A 17,442-nucleotide genomic window follows, 5' to 3' on the forward strand; every position below is an offset into this window, starting at 1 on the left:
AAGAATAACAAAATACAGCTCTGGAGGATGGAATTGGCCACCTTGGGCTACACCATGCATTATCGACCCGGCAAAGAGAATGTGGCCCCAGATACCCTCACGCGTGCATTCTGCTCTTCCATGTCAACTTCGACTCTTATGGATCTTCATACTGACTTGTGCCATCCTGGCGTTACCCGTATGTTGCACTTTGTGCGATCTAAAAATCTCCCGTTTTCTATGGAAGACGTGAAAAGAATATGCTCCACTTGTAGAATTTGTGCAGAATTAAAACCACAATTCTTCCGTCCGTCGGTTGGCTCGCTCATACACGCTACACAACCTATGCAGTGACTCAGCATTGACTTCAAAGGGCCATTGCCTTCCTCAACGTGAAACACCTACTTGCTTACTATGGTGGATGAATATTCATGTTTTCCCTTTGCTTTCCCCTATCCCAATATGCTTACTTCCACAGTGATCAAATGCCTTGATCAGGTGTTTTCCCTTTGCGGTATGGCCAATTTCATCCACTCTGATCGGGGTCCCTCCTTCATGTCAAGCAAACTCAAAAGTTATCTTTCCCAATGGGGAATCGCCACAAGTAAAACGACACCGTATCATCCTATTGGCAATGCCATCGTTTGGAACACAGGTTGTGTGACCTCAGTGCAAGACAAACAATCAGACCAGCAGTGGGAAACTATGCTCCCTGACACGTTGCATTCCATCAGGTCTCTTCTTTCTACATCCACCAACGCTACTCCTTGCGAACAATTCTTTGGGTTCCAGCGTCGCTCCACTCATGGGACGTCCCTACCATCATGGTTGGCAGCTGCTGGCCCCGTGCTGCTCTGAAGATTCATCCGATCCTCTAAGAGTGATCCCCTCGTCGACGAAGTGGAACTGACGGATGTCAATCCTACGCACGCGCACGTGTGGTACCCTGATGGCCGGGAATCCACAGTGTCACTTCGGGATCTGGCTCCCTGCCCAACCAGTCCCACGGACCCAATCGATAGTGGGATCAGTATTAATGATGCCGAATACCTCCGCTCCTCTAAGGATGATGCCCTACCCGGGACATCAAGGGATCTGCCAGTTATTCTGCCAGATCAACCCGGTGAACAGAGCGCTCCCCGTGGGATGGCCACCTGAAGCCAGGACGCCGGTCAGTCACTGACTACTGAGCAGGTTGAAGCCAGCTCTGTGCCGGTGGGGGCCCGCACCCAGAGCCACGATTTCCCCAGTCCCCCTCAGGTCGATCAAGGCAACACGGACTCTGCCGGACCGCCGGTACGAACCAAGAGACCCAGAGACCAAAACACAGTCCGAGGAGACGTGCCGTCCAGCCTCCAATGCAGATCTAAATGATTGCGTCTATTCTTAGTCCGATTAATTCGGTAGAAGGAAGTCGCCGCACTTCCACTCTTTCAGGCAGGAAGAATGGCATGAATCTTGTCATTCATGTGAAAATGACTTATGTAATAATACTGGGTGGCCTGCTGGTGGTGCTGTCCAGGGAGAGTATAAATACTCGGGCTTGGGCCCGGCTTGTGCAGGACATTCTTTAACAGGAACTGGTAAAGGTCACAACTAGATCTCTGTGTTGAAAAACAGTTGATTAAAGCCTTGTTTAATACTCAAACCAAGTGCCTAGTAGTTTTCTTACGTCACAGTGTGTGTGTGAAAGGGTGGGGAGTTGCATGGGGTACAGTGTGTATGTGTGAAAGGGTGGGGAGTTGGATGGGGTACAGTGTGTGAAAGGGTCCAGAGTTGGATGAGGTACAGTGTGTGTGTGTAAGGGCGGGGAGTTGGATGGGGTACAGTGTCTGTGTGAAAGGGTGGGGACTTGGATGGGGTACGGTGTCTGTGTGAAAGGGTGGGGACTAGGATGGGGTACAGTGTCTGTGTGAAAGGGTGGGGACTTGGATGGGGTACGGTGTCTGTGTGAAAGGGTGGGGACTAGGATGGGGTACAGTGTCTGTGTGAAAGGGTGGGGAGCTGGATGAGGTACAGTGTGACATGAATCTTGTCATTCATGTGAAAATGACTTATGTAATAATACTGGGCGGCCTGCTGGTGGCGCTGTCCAGGGAGAGTATAAATACTCGGGCTTGGGCCCAGCTTTTGCAGGACATTCTTTAACAGGAACTAGTGAAGGACACAACTAGATCTCCATGTTGAAAAACAGTTGATTAAAGCCTTGTTTAATACTCAGACCAAGTGCCTAGTAGTTTTCTTACTTCACAGTGTGTGTGTGTGAAAGGGTGGGGAGTTGGATAGGGTGCGGCATCTGTGTGAAAGGGTGGGGAGTTGGATGGGGTACAGTGTGTGTGAAAGGGTGAGGAGTTGGATGGGGTACAGTGTGTGTGAAAGGGTGGGGAGTTGGATGGGGTACAGTGTGTGTGAAAGGGTGGGGAGTTGGATGGGGTGCAGTGTGTGTGAAAGGGTGAGGAGTTGGATGGGGTACAGTGTCTGTGTGAAGGGGTGGCCATTATCACATTGCTGTTTGTGGGAGCTTGCTGTGTACAAATTGGCTGCTGTGTTTCCTACATTACAACAGTGACTACACTTCAAAAAGTATTTCATTGGCTGTAAAGCCCTTTGGGACGTCCTGAGGTGGTGGAAGGCGCTATAGAAATGCAAGTCTTTCTTTTCTTTTTAATAATCTTGTGCCTAGCATGTGTCTGCTGCAGGTTAGGTGTTGCAGTTGAGGTGACACTCTCCGTACTTTCCATGCCAGATCACACTTTATTAGCGATGCAAAAATAACGTTAAGCAGGCCAACCATTGACCTGGAGCCCGGAATTTACAATTGCGCTCTGACTGACCTTATTACTTTATAAGGCGCTACAATTGTCTGTATTGGCCGAATTGGAGCAATGGCCTCAAAGGCATTGGCCAGATTAGCACTAAGCATCATCATGCACTCCAGACCTCTGATTGCCTTTGAGCAATGTCACGGGAGATCTGCTAATAAGTGTAAGATTTTAAATATAAGGTACTGGTGGATCAATTAATAATTCATGTTGGCAAATGAGAGGAAGTCTAAAAGTGTCAAACCCACACTTGAATGTTTTGAGTAATCAATAGAGCAAAATTACCCAACCTATTTGGATACTCTGTTCCTCACACCATCAGTTTTAAAGCTGTTAATATTTTACGATGGGGAGGCTCTGGTGCATAGACTCATGTAGCTAACTCTTCCTCTTCATCCTGGGACTGTGAATATGGACCATTTGCTGCTCAGAGGCTGGGCTTTCCCCCTTTATCTGTAAGGTGGCCATTGGTGGTGTAGAAGCACACACACAAAAGCCATTTTCCTGCTACGAGCCCTACTCCTCAAATGACCATCCCCACGATGGGCCTCATTATTGCGAGCTGAATGGGGGCGAGATGGTCCCTCTGTTTGTAAAAAAAAAAAAAAAAACCTCCTTCCTCATCACCCAGCCTTCTGATGGAATGTCTGCCCATGAGCTGCCAGGCACTCTGGCGCAAGCTCAACAGTTTTAGATGCGGGGTGGTAAGATGTGCGGCAAATGACCAGACCTGGGGACTCTGGAATGGCTCTCTGTGTAGCTGTGGAGGACTCCGCATATCTTCTGAATGGCTGCTCATTTCAAGCTGGTCTACCAGAGAACTTTCCAGACTCCGCAATACTGACCCAAGGCTACTGAATGGCTATAGCATGTGTGATGTCTACCTAAGCCCCTTGGTATTTTGGACATTTTTAACGCTTTAGACATTTTAGACATCTTTGACATTTCTGACATAATTTATCTCCCTACTTTATAGTTGGTATTTTGGACATTTTTTAACCCAGTCTTTATTGTATGACTTGTGCATTCAGAAATAAATAAATAGTTCACCCTCTTCTTACTCATTGGTAAGGCATTTGCCCACTGTAATCTGAATGACATTGATAGCAGCCTCTCCTCACTCTGCAACGCCAGCTCTGACCAGCTTTCTGAGGCCCCATTCCCCAAGAGCCAGGCCAGGTTTCTTCCTTCTAGAATGTGATGGCTTTTAAACCCGAGCTTGACATCATCAAGCCGCCACTTCTTGATTTATCTCACTCTGTCTTCTACTCTTTGCAGCCCTTGTGTAAGATTGCAAAATTTCTACATCTCCCAGAAGGTTATTATTAACAAAAAGGGACCCTGCAATGGACATTTTAAATTAAAGGGTACCCAAGATGGCTTCCGGGCCTCATGGCAGAAAGCCTGTGGGATTCAAAAGTGGATTCTGCAGAGCAGACAGCTTGGGAGTAATCGAAACTAAGGCTGCAGGCTTTCTGTGAAGAGAATTTTGCCAGACAGAACTTTGAATAATGTATCTGGACCTTGGAGCTTGGACCTGGGAGAGAGCAGCAGCGCGACCGGCGGGAGATAAAAGCGTCGGCAGTGAACGAGGCCCGACCAGAGAGCTTGGACCTGGGAGAGAGCAGCAGCGCGACCGGCGGGAGATAAAAGCGGCGGCAGTGAACGAGGCCCGACCAGAGAGCTTGGACCTGGGAGAGAGCAGCAGTGCGACCGGCGGGAGATAAAAGTGACGGCAGTGAACGAGGCCCGACCAGAGAGCTTGGACCTGGGAGAGAGCAGCAGTGCGACCGGCGGGAGATAAAAGTGACGGCAGTGAACGAGGCCCGACCAGAGAGCTTGGACCTGGGGGAGAGCAGCAGCGCGACCGGCGGGAGATAAAAGTGATGGCAGTGAACGAGGCCTGACCAGAGAGCTTGGACCTGGGAGAGAGCAGCAGTGCGACTGGCGGGAGATAAAAGCGGCGGCAGTGAACGAGGCCCGACCAGAGAGCTTGGACCTGGGAGAGAGCAGCAGCGCGACCGGCGGGAGATAAAAGCGGCGGCAGTGAACGAGGCCCGACCAGAGAGCTTGGACCTGGGGGAGAGCAGCAGCGCGACTGGCGGGAGATAAAAGCGGCGGCAGTGAACGAGGCCCGACCAGAGAGCTTGGACCTGGGAGAGAGCAGCAGCGTGACCGGCGGGAGATAAAAGCGACGGCAGTGAACGAGGCCCGACCAGAGAGCTTGGACCTGGGGGAGAGCAGCAGCGCGACCGGCGGGAGATAAAAGCGGCGGCAGTGAACGAGGCCCGACCAGAGAGCTTGGACCTGGGAGAGAGCAGCAGCGTGACCGGCGGGAGATAAAAGCGGCGGCAGTGAACGCGGCCCGACCAGAGAGCTTGGACCTGGGGGAGAGCAGCAGCGCGACCGGCGGGAGATAAAAGCGGCGGCAGTGAACGAGGCCCGACCAGAGAGCTTGGACCTGGGAGAGAGCAGCAGCGCGACCGGCGGCAGCGAACAAGGCCCGACCAATTCAACAGCAGAGGAGAGAGGTAAAAAGTAATCCAAGTGTGACGTCACCAGGAAGCAGGTAAGTGATTGGTTGGTGAGTATTTCTTTTATTACAAGCTTAAATTCTGCAGTTTATATTTTCTTGGGTCTCTGTGGTGTAGTGGGGACAGCTGGTAAATAAGCACCCTAGAGTATATCTTTAACTGGTGGTATTGAATTAATTTAAATTAATTAAAGGGGTAAGTCATGCCAGGAGAGCCCAGCCCCGTGTTATGCTCCTCTTGCTCTATGTGGGAATTCAGGGACACTGCCGGTGTCCCTGATGACCACGTGTGCCAGAAATGCATCCAGCTGCAGCTACTAACGGGCCGTATTGAGGCGCTGGAGCTGCGGATGGATGGGTTGTGGAGCATTCACGATGCTGAGAGGGTTGTGGATTACACATATGATGAGTTGGTCACGCCGCAGGGTAGGGCTGCACAGGCAGAAGGGAAATGGGTGACCACCAGGCAGAGCAGTACAAGCAGGCAGGTAGTGCAGGAGACCCCTGTGGCCATCCCCCTTTCAAACAGGTATACCAATTTGGATACTGTTGAGGGGGATGACTCACCAGAGGAAGGCAGCAGCAGCCAACTTCCTGGCACCAGGGGTGTTGCTGCTGCTCAGGAAGGGAGGAAAAAGAGTGGGAGAGCAATAGTGGTAGGGGATTCTATCATAAGGGGAACAGATAGACGGTTCTGTGGCCGTAGACGTGATTCCAGGATGGTTTGTTGCCTCCCTGGTGCCAGGGTCAAGGATGTCACTGAACGGCTGCAGGGCATTCTGAAGGGGGAGGGTGAACAGGCAGAGGTCGTGGTTCACATTGGGACCAATGACATAGGTAGGAAGAGGGATGAGGTCCTGCAACAAGAATTTAGGGAGCTAGGTAGCAGATTAAAGAGCAGGACCTCAAAGGTTGTAATCTCTGGATTACTCCCGGTGCCACGTGCTAGTGAGTATAGGAACAGGAGGATAGAGCAGATGAATGCGTGGCTAAAGAGTTGGTGCAGGAGGGAGGGCGTTAGTTTCCTGGATCACTGGGCCTGCTTCTGAGAAAGGTGGGACTTGTACAAGTCGGACGGGTTGCACCTGAACCAGAGCGGGACAAATATCCTTGCGGGGAGGTTTGCTAGCACTGTTCGGGGGGGTTTAAACTAAAATGGCAGGGGGTTGGGAACCTGAGCAGGGAGACAGAGGGAAAGAAAACAGGGATAAAAGCAAAATATAGGAAGGAGAAAAACATAAGTGGCAGTCAGAGAAATCAACGGTTTAAATCAAACGTGGCCACAGTAAATAATTCTAATAGGTCTAAGAGCGTTAAAAAAACAAGACTGAAGGCTTTGTGACTTAATGCGAGGAGCATTTGTAATAAGGTGGATGAATTGGCTGCGCAAATAGAGGTAAACGAATACGATTTGGTTGGGATTACAGAAACGTGGCTCAAGGATGGCCAAGACTGGGAACTCAACATCCAGGGGTATTTGATATTCAGGAAAGATAGGCAAAAAGGAAAGGGAGGTGTGGTAGCATTACTGGTTAAAGAAGGGATTAACACAATTGTAATGAACGATATTAGCTCTGATGATGTGGAATCTGTATGGATAGAATTGAGAAATACTAAGGGGAAAAAAACATTAGTGGGAGTGGTATATAGACCTCCAAACAGTAAGGTGGAGGTTGGGGATGGCATTAAAAGGGAAATTAAAGAAGCGTGCAATAAGGGCACAGCAGTCATCGTGGGTGACTTTAATCTACATATAGATTGGGCCAACCAAATTAGTAACAATACTGTGGAGGAGGAACTCCTGGAGTGTTTACGGGATGGTTTCCTGGACCAATATGTCGAGGAACCAACCAGAGATCAAGCCATCTTAGACTGGGTATTATGCAACGAGAAAGGATTAATTAGCAATCTTGTTGTACGAGGCCCCTTGGGTCGGAGCGATCATAATATGATCGAATTCTTCATTAAGATGGAGAATGAAGTAGTTGAATCAGAGACAAGGGTCCTCAATTTAAATAAAGGAAACTACGATGGTCTGAGGAGCGAGTTGGGTTGGATTGAGTGGGGAATGGCGCTCAAAGGGTTGACGGTGGATAGGCAATGGCAAACATTCAAAGACCGAATGGATGAGCTACAGAATTTGTTCATCCCAGTTTGGCGTAAAAATAAAACAAAAAAGGTGACTCAACCGTGGCTAACAAGGGAAATTAGGGATAGCATAAGATCCAAGGAGAGGACATATAAATTGGCTAGAAAAAGCAATAATCCTGAGGATTGGGAGCAGTTTAGGAGTCAACAAAGGAGGACAAAGGGATTAATTAAGAAAGGGAAAATAGAATATGAGAGTAAACTTGCAGGGAACATAAAAACTGACTGTAAAAGCTTTTATAGATATGTGAAGAGAAAAAGATTAGTGAAGTCAAGCGTAGGTCCCTTACAGTCAGAATCAGGGGAATTTATAATGGGAAACAAGGAAATGGCAGACCAACTAAATGCATACTTTGGTTCTGGCTTCACAAAGGAGGACACAAATAACCTCCCAGAGATGCCAGGGAACATAGGGTCTGATGAAAGCGAGGAACTGAAAGAAATCAGTATTTGTAGGAAAATGGTGTTAGGAAAATTGACGGGACTGAAGGCCGATAAATCCCCAGGGCCTGATGGTCTACATCCCAGGGTACTTAAGGAAGTGGCCCTAGAGATAGTAGATGCATTACTGATCATCTTCCAGAACTCGATAGACTCTGGAATGGTACCCATGGATTGGAGGGTAGCTAATGTTACCCCACTATTCAAAAAAGGTGGTAGAGAAAAAGCGGGGAATTATAGACCGGTAAGCCTGACATCGGTAGTGGGGAAAATGCTAGAGTCTATTATAAAAGATGTAATAGCAGAGCACTTGGAAAGCAGTGACAGGATCGGACAAAGTAAACATGGATTTACAAAAGGTAAATCATGCTTGACTAACCTACTGGAATTTTTTGAGGATGCAACTGTTAAAATAGATAAGGGAGAACCAGTGGATGTGGTGTATTTGGACTTTCAGAAGGCTTTCGATAAGGTCCCGCATAAGAGATTAGCGTGCAAAATTAAGGCACTTGGGATTGGGGGCAAGGTATTGACTTGGATAGAGAACTGGTTGGCGGACAGAAAGCAAAGAGTTGGAATAAACGGGTCGTTTTCCGAGTGGCAGGCAGTGACTAGTGGGGTACCGCAAGGATCGGTCCTAGGACCCCAGCTGTTCACAATATATATTAATGATCCGGACGAGGGAATTGGATGTAATATCTCCAAATTTGCAGACGACACAAAGCTGGGTGGGAGGGTAAGCTGCGAGGAGGATGTCGGGAAACTCCAGTACAATTTGGACAGGTTGGGTGATTGGACAGAAACATGGTAAATGCACTATAATGTGGATAAATGTGAGGTTATCCACTTTAGTGGCAAAAACAGGAAGGCAGATTATTATTTGAATGGCAATAGATTGGGAGAAGGGGAAGTGCAAAGTGACCTGGGTGTCCTTGTGCACCAGTCGCTGAAGGTAAGCATGCAGGTGCAGCAGGCGGTTAAGAAGGCAAATGGAATGTTGGCCTTCGTAGCAAGAGGGTTCGAGTACAGGAACAAGGATGTCTTGCTACAGTTGTACAGGGCCTTGGTGAGACCGCACCTTGAGTATTGTGTGCAGTTTTGGTCACCTTACCTGAGGAAGGACGTTCTTGCCATGGAGGGAGTGCAGTGAATATTCACCAGGCTGATACCTGGGATGGCAGGAATGACGTATGAGGAGAGATTGTGTCGATTGGGCTTATATTCACTGGAGTTTAGAAGATTGAGAGGGGATCTCATCGAAACCTATGAAATTCTGTCAGGTCTGGACAGACTAGATGCAGGAAGGATGTTTCTGATGACCGGGGAGTCCAGAACCAGGGGTCATAGTCTAAGGATAAGGGGTAAGCCATTTAGGACTGAAATGAGGAGGAATTTCTTCACCCAGAGAGTGGTGAACCTGTGGAATTCTCTGCCACAGAGGGCGGTGGAGGCCAGTTCATTAAATATATTCAAGAAAGTGTTGGATATATTTCTTGAGGCTAAAGGGATCAAGGGATATGGGGAAAAGGCAGGGACAGGGTACTGAATTTGGATGATCAGCCATGATCACATTGAATGGCGGAGCAGGCTCGAAGGGCCGAATGGCCTACTCCTGCTCCTATCTTCTATGTTTCTATCAGGCCGAATTGGAGTCAGATCTAAAATCAGTGAGGCCCATAGTTAAAACCATCAAACAGTTTGCATACATAATCGGAAACAGATTAAACACAGCCATCGAGGCTGGACAAGCCCATCAAGAACTTTCAGAACAATACAAGTCAATTATCGGGCCGGTAAATGCAATTACCGGCCATCTAAAAACAGTTAACATGGATTGCTACCATTATTGAAAACTAGCCCGCCAAAATTAAGACAAAGAACTAACCAGATTTGGCGCGAAGATAAGGGTTTTCGGAAAAAAATATAACCGAAGGCCCCGGGTAACAGTCGGTGTGGTTGGCGCTCTTGCTCTTGCTGTTGCCTTTGACCCTGCTCTCGTGGCTCCGGCCTCTTAGGCTGCCGCTCGTACTCGTGCCCTGGCCTCGTGGCGGGTTCTCTCCCCAGAGCAGATTTTCAGTAGCCAGAGACACCATACCAACTGCTGGGAAGGGAGCAAGGCCCAAGTCCACAGCCATCCAGGATGCCCAGGCCGCGAAAAGGGGCGAGACAAAGTCGAGCAGGTAGCCCAGGACTTGTAGTGTAGTCAGACAGACGAGACGAGACGAAGAAGACGATAATACCTCGATAAGGGCAGAGCAGAGCAGCGAGAACCGTATCGGTAATTTAAACCCCCAAGCACCTAGTTATAAGCTGGCGCCTGAGGGGAGGGAGAAAGTCCCTGAGGATAACAGCAAGCATCTTGTTGAACAAAGTGATAACACAGGTCTCCACGCCACAACGTATACACAGGCGTTCGGTGCATGGCCAATAAGGCCTAAACGGTAACGACTGGTGACTGTCCGATAAATATAACGTTACCGCCGACGACCGCCCGAGGGAGAAGAAGAGGAGAACCCATCGGGGCGAGACGATGATGATAGCTCAGGAGAAGAGGGTGTATCACGGCAGCAGCTCCAGTACCGCGCTTCTGAAGACCACGTGGCGACGGGGTACCTAAGAGGACAGAGAGCAAAACCTCAAAACCCGTTTTCTTTTCCAACAGTTGACTTTGAACTTGGATTGGTGAGCATAAATTCTGGCCCCTCATAGCTTAACCTAGTTAGGTATAGGGGTGGGATAAGGATAAGGAGATTGTTAAGACTGTTGTTTTTCCCTCGATGTGCCGTGTGTTCCCCATTCCCTGTATAAGTGTATTTGCTTATAATGTTGTAGTGGTAATTTCTTTTAAGACTGTAAGTTTTTCTTGTTCAATAAAGTCTTGGTTTTGTTTGCATCCAAACCACCTGTCTACCCGAGTTTTCTATGTCGCTGCCTGTACCTAAGTCCGGTGTCTAGAACCCAGGGGCGTGGGAGCGATTCGAACCGCTCATAAACAGCCAGGGGCATAACTGACTGGGCGCACGCGCCACACCCGCCACCCCCTACACTGGTGATGTCCTGCCTTGGTCCTTCACCTGGGATTCGCAATCAAATCCTTGTGCTCCCATGTCTCAGCGGGGAGGGGGGTGGTGGGGATCATTTTAACTAACCCACCCATTTTACACCATGCCACACTTTATTCTCCGCTAACTTCAATTGAGAATCAAGTCGGGCGGAGTGTAAAACAGGCGGCCAATCCGATTGCATAAAGGGCAGGTTAGGTTGAAAGGCCCTCTCTCATTTCCACTCCAGGTTATGGAATAGTTTTGAGCGTTCTCTATCCTGAAGCCAATCTAGCTGCCCTTCTTGAAGGGGTTCTCCAAACCCACCTCCCCTCACCTCTGAGTCAGAAGATCATGGGTTCAAGTCCCACTCCACAGATTTGAGCACGTACTCTAGGCTGACACTCCCAGTGCAGTATTGAGGGAGTGCTGCACTGTCAAAGGTGCCGCCTTTCAGATGAGACGTTAAATCGAGGCCCCGTCTCTCCTCTCGGGTGGATGTAAAAGCTCCCATGTCACTATTTTAAAGAAGAGCAGGGGTGCTCTCCCTTGCCAATATTTATCCCTCAACCAACATGTGGTAAACCACGTTCACTATCGTATCACTGTTAGTAGTTAGCACTGTTCACCACTGTTCGTTATAACTGTATCACTGACCACTATTGTATCACGGTACGAGGTCGCCTCTTGCCACACTGCTATACCTGGGATGACCACTGCCGACTCCGCCTTGGCTCCACCCACCAGGCCAGGTATAAAGGTGAGCGACTGGCTGGTATTCCTCCTGCTTGGATCGGATCACCCACGAGAGTGGGCTCTGTTATTTAGTCAATAAAAACCTTTAGTCACCTTCGTAACTCTTCGCCTTTTATTGGAGGAATTGATAGGTATATCAATTTTATTGACTAAATTTAATGATGTCCGACAACGAGTCACAACCGGCGGAGGAGCCACCAGCGCAGCTCCCAGGAGCACAGCCACACCAGCCAGCTTGGCTGCGAGCCCTCAGACCGCCGTACCTGGACCTGAACCCACGAGCAGCAAACTCAGCCGCAGACTTTAAACACTGGCTGGTCTGCTTCGAATCATACCTGAGAGAATCCAGCGTCCCTCAGGCATCCAAACTAAGTGTCCTGCAGGCACAACTGAGCCCGAGAGTATACACTCTCATCGAGGACATGACTACCTACGAGACCGCCATCAACCTGCTGAAACAGAAGTACCGGACCCCGGTAAACTACATGTACGCTAGGCACCTCCTAAGATCACGGCCGCAACAGCCAGGAGAATCAGTAGCCGAATTCTCACAGGCGCTATATGCACTCGCCAGGAACTGTGACTTTAAATCGGTGTCGGCAGCCGAAAATACTGAAGATAATATCCGCGACGCATTCCTGAAAGGCCTACGGTCCGAGTACTCACGGCAAAGACTGCTGGAAGCTAAAGACCTCAGCATGGAAAAAGCTGAAGCCCTCGCTATCTCCCTGGAAGTGGCCCACCAAGATCAGGAAGCATTCACCAGGTACTGCTCGCGACCCTGGGACTCGGGCCCGACCCCTACCACAGCACCCTTCCCAGCGCCGCCCCCGGGACCTACCTCTGCGTCGGCGTCCCGGACCCGACCGGCCCCGCCACCCCCGGCACCGACCCCGACATCGGGCATCCGCGATCGGGCCGCCGGCTGTTTTTTTTGTGGCCAGGAGAAGCACCCGAGGTCGCGCTGCCCAGCCAAGAACTCCATATGTAAAACCTGCCTGAAGAAAGGCCACTTCTCCAAGGCCTGCAGGAGCGGATCCTCAGAGGCCAGCAGTGCCGCATGCGAACTATGGGGGCGGCCATCTTCGTTTAGGGCAACTGAGGCCAGCATCCCCACACATGAGTCATGGGGGCGGCCATCTTTGTTTAGGGCAACTGAGGCCAGCATCCCCACACATGAGTCATGGGGGCGGCCATCTTTGATTAAGGCAACCGACCCCAATAGTGCCTCATGGGGCCCTACCTCGTGGGAGACGCCATTTTACTCACCACGCCCGACCGCCTCGCCCGCAGATGACAACGACTCGCTCAGCTACACACTAGCTTCCGTCACCCTGGACCAAGCCCGCCCGCACCATCTGTCCAAGTCAATGATGGACATCAAAGTGAACGGCCACGCCACGACCTGCCTGTTCGACAGCGGAAGCACGGAGAGCTTCATCCACCCAGACACGGTGAGCCACTACTCCCTCTCTGTCCTACCAACGCGCAGCCGAATCTCGATGGCATCGAGGTCCCACGCCACGGACATCAGCGGCTACTGTGTCGTGACCCTGTCGGTTAAGGGCACGGAGTATAAAAACTTTAAACTCCTCGTCCTCCCCCATCTCTGCGCTGCCGTCCTACTAGGGCTGGACTTCCAATCCCACCTCCAAAGCGTAACCCTAGCATACGGTGGACCCCTCCCCCCGCTCACAGTCAACAACCAGCAAACGTTAAACCGCCCACCGCGTAACACCTGCAGCCTCTCCACCCTCAAGGTCCCGCCACCCTCTCTGTTTGCTAACCTTACCCCTGACTGCAAACCCGTCGCTACCAAGAGCAGGCGGTATAGCGCCGGGGACAGAGCCTTCATTAGCTCTGAGGTGCGGCGCCTCCTGAAAGAGGGCATTATCGAGGGGAGCAGCAGCCCCTGGCGTGCCCAGGTCGTAGTCGTAAAGACCGGCGATAAAAACCGCCTGGTCATCGACTACAGCCAGACCATAAACAGATATACCCAGCTGGACGCATACCCCCTCCCCCGCATATCTGACATGGTCAATCAGATTGCACAGTATAAAGTATTCTCGACCATCGACCTGAAGTCGGCCTACCACCAACTCCCTATCCACCCTGAGGACCGCCAGTATACCGCCTTCGAGGCGAATGGGCGCCTATACCACTTCCTTAGGGTCCCCTTCGGTGTCACTAATGGGGTCTCGGTCTTCCAAAGGGAGATGGACCAGATGGTTGACCAGAACGAACTGCAGGCTACATTCCCCTACCTAGATAACGTCACTATCTGCGGCCGCGACCGGCAGGAACATGACGCGAATCTGGAGAAATTCCTCCGTACGGCCCAACGGCTGAACCTCACCTACAATAAGGAGAAATGCGTGTTTAACACCACGCGCCTTGCCATCCTCGGCTGCGTAGTGGAGAACGGAATCATCGGCCCCGACCCAGAAAGAATGCGCCCCCTCATGGAGCTACCCCTCCCCCACTGCCCTAAAGCACTTAGGAGAACCCTGGGGCTTTTCGCCTACTATGCCCAATGGGTACCCAATTACGCGGACAAAGCCAGACCCCTCCTGAAAGCCACTTCCTTCCCCCTCACGGAGGAGGCGTGCGCGGCCTTCTCCCTCATTAAGGGAGACATAGCCAAGGCCACGATGCACGCAGTGGACGAGTCCATCCCCTTTCAGGTGGAGAGCGACGCATCCGACTTCGCCTTAGCCGCCACCCTAAACCAGGAGGGGAGGCCAGTGGCCTTCTTCTCAAGGACCCTACAGGGCCCCGAGATCCGACATTCGTCGGTCGAGAAAGAGGCCCAGGCGATCGTGGAGGCAGTACGGCGCTGGAGGCACTACCTGGCAGGCAAACGATTTACCCTCCTCACCGACCAGCGTTCGGTGGCTTTCATGTTTAATAACAAGCTGAAGGGCAAAATCAAGAATGACAAGATTTTGAGATGGAGAATCGAGCTCTCCACCTACGATTATGAGATCTTGTACCGGCCAGGCAAGCTGAACGAATCCCCTGATGCCCTTTCACGAATGACATGCGCCAGCGCGCATATCGATAGGCTTCAGACCCTCCACGACCAGCTCTGCCACCCCGGAGTCACCAGACTCTACCATTTCATTAAGGCCCGCAACCTGACCTACTCCATCGAGGAGGTCAGGACCATGACCAGGAACTGCCAGACCTGTGCGGAGTGCAAACCGCACTTCTATAGGCCGGACCGAGCAAGCCTGATCAAGGCCACCCGCCCCTTCGAGCGCCTGAGCATCGACTTTAAGGGGCCCCTCCCGTCCTCTGACCGTAATGTGTACTTCCTCAACATCGTTGATGAGTACTCCCGTTTCCCCTTTGCCTTCCCCTGCCCCGACATGACCAGTAGCACGGTCATTAAGTGCCTGAATGCCCTCTTCGCCTTGTTCGGGTTCCCGAACTATATACACAGCGACCGGGGCTCCTCCTTCATGAGCGAGGAACTCCGGCAATTCCTCCTAGAGAGAGGTATTGCAGCAAGCAGGACCACCAGCTACAACCCCAGAGGTAACGGTCAGGTGGAAAGAGAGAACGCGACGGTATGGAAGGCCGTCCTCTTAGCCTTAAAGTCTAAGGGCCTCCCAACCTCCCGCTGGCAAGAAGTCCTCCCGACAGCGCTGCACTCCATCCGGTCATTACTTTGCACGGCCACTAACACCACCCCCCATGAACGAATGTTCGTTTTCCCCAGGAAGTCGACTACGGGAACCACTCTACCAACCTGGCTGACCGCCCCGGGGCCGGTCTGGCTGCGGAAACACGTGAGGACCCATAAAACGGACCCCCTGGTCGAGAGGGTGAACCTCCTGCACGCCAACCCCCAGTACGCCTACGTGGCGTACCCAGACGGGCGGGAGGACACTGTCTCCCTACGAGACCTCGCACCCTCAGCCGATCCGGAAACACCGCCACCACCCCCCCCAACCTCAGTCCAGGTAGACGGCATGCCGGAACCCCACGAGCCCTCGCCGACCACGCAAACACCAGCATCAACACCGGATAAGGCACCAGCACCGGATAAGGCAACACCACCGCTGCGGCGATCGGAGAGGCTTACGAAGCCTCCGGACAGACTGACCTACCAGAATTGGTAGTACACTTCACCCCGCCGGACTTAATTCTAAACAAGGGGTGAATGTGGTAAACCACGTTCACTATCGTATCACTGTTAGTAGTTAGCACTGTTCACCACTGTTCGTTATAACTGTATCACTGACCACTATTGTATCACGGTACGAGGTCGCCTCTTGCCACACTGCTATACCTGGGATGACCACTGCCGACTCCGCCTTGGCTCCACCCACCAGGCCAGGTATAAAGGTGAGCGACTGGCTGGTATTCCTCCTGCTTGGATCGGATCACCCACGAGAGTGGGCTCTGTTATTTAGTCAATAAAAACCTTTAGTCACCTTCGTAACTCTTCGCCTTTTATTGGAGGAATTGATAGGTATATCACAACATCACTAGACAAACAGATGATCTGGTCATTCATCTCATGGCTGTGGGATCTTGCTGTGTGCAAATTGGCTGCTGCGTTTTCTGCGTTACAACAGTGACTACTCTTCACTTTACTACATTGGCTGTAAAATGCTTTAGGATGTCCTGTAGTCGTGAAAGGCGCTATATAAATGCAACTCCGCATCATCCTGCATTGCATCATCAGTCCGAGACACCTCACTGATGACGTCCCTTCTGTTTCAGGGCACACTGGACGTCTACTCAAAGCCTTAACTTTCACCAGCTTCATCTTCCTGCTGCTGCAGCTGGGATCTCAAGTGATGTTCTATTACATTCAGAACAACGGTAAGACATACCCTAAATCAGATGCTGTTGCAGTGATGCCGGTTAAGGCAGTCATATTATTTACACATAGAAATACGTAGGAGTTACATCACAGAAAAAGGCCATTCAGATGTGTCGGTGTTTACCCTCCCTGCGAGCAAATAGTTCTAATCACATCTACCCTCGCTGTTCCCACATCCCTTCATCCCCGTTCCCTTCATCCTCCTATTTCATCTTGTTTACGTAGTTTCTGCCTCAACCACTAACTCCACAGCCTCACAACTCTCTGTGTGAAGATGTTTCTCCTGCCCTCTGTATTAAATCTCTTACATTTATTCTTGTATCTTTGGCCCATCCTTCTAGACCCCTGAACTATTGGAAACATTCCGCTTCTATCTACCGTATCCCATCCTTTCACAAACGTAAACACTTTCTATTATATTTCCATGTCCTAGCGAAAAACGACCCAATTTTTCAAGTCTTTGTATTTGTATTTCCTCACACCAGGCAACATCCCAGTGAAGCTGCTTTGTATCCTCTCGAAAGCCTCATTATCCTTCCTATAGTGTGGAGCCCAGTTCTGCACGCAGTGCTCTAACTGAGGTCTTAGTAAGGTTTTATACAGGCTTATCATTACTTGTTGACTTTTATATTCTATACCTTGTGCTAAAACTTGGAATTGCATTAGCTTTCTTTTTTACAATGACCTGAGGTGTTCCCTTTAATGTACCGAGAACATGCACTCCCAATGTAAGGGCATCACATTATTGTAGAGATACTGGGTAAGACAGTCACATAGTGCTGCAGTGACACTGGGTAAGACAGTCACATAGTGTCGCAGTGACACTGGGTAAGACAGTCACATAGTGTCGTAGTGACACTGGGTAAGACAGTCACATAGTGTCGC

The 17,442-nt window shown here is 50.6% G+C and overlaps 1 protein-coding gene across 1 annotated transcript in view; it reads left to right on the plus strand.

The window, feature by feature from the left end:
* LOC147108520 (piezo-type mechanosensitive ion channel component 2-like) overlaps nucleotides 1-17,442 on the plus strand; it is a 318,148-nt gene that overhangs the window by 60,530 nt on the left and 240,176 nt on the right. Inside the window, 1 exon segment of the mRNA XM_086004280.1 lies at nucleotides 16,455-16,556. Within this exon segment, the coding sequence (XP_085860406.1) occupies nucleotides 16,455-16,556 (102 nt within the window).

Source organism: Somniosus microcephalus, chromosome 13, assembly GCF_052327205.1.
Source record: "Somniosus microcephalus isolate GS21.2 chromosome 13, FLI_Smic_1.0, whole genome shotgun sequence".
Taxonomy (NCBI): domain Eukaryota; kingdom Metazoa; phylum Chordata; class Chondrichthyes; order Squaliformes; family Somniosidae; genus Somniosus; species Somniosus microcephalus.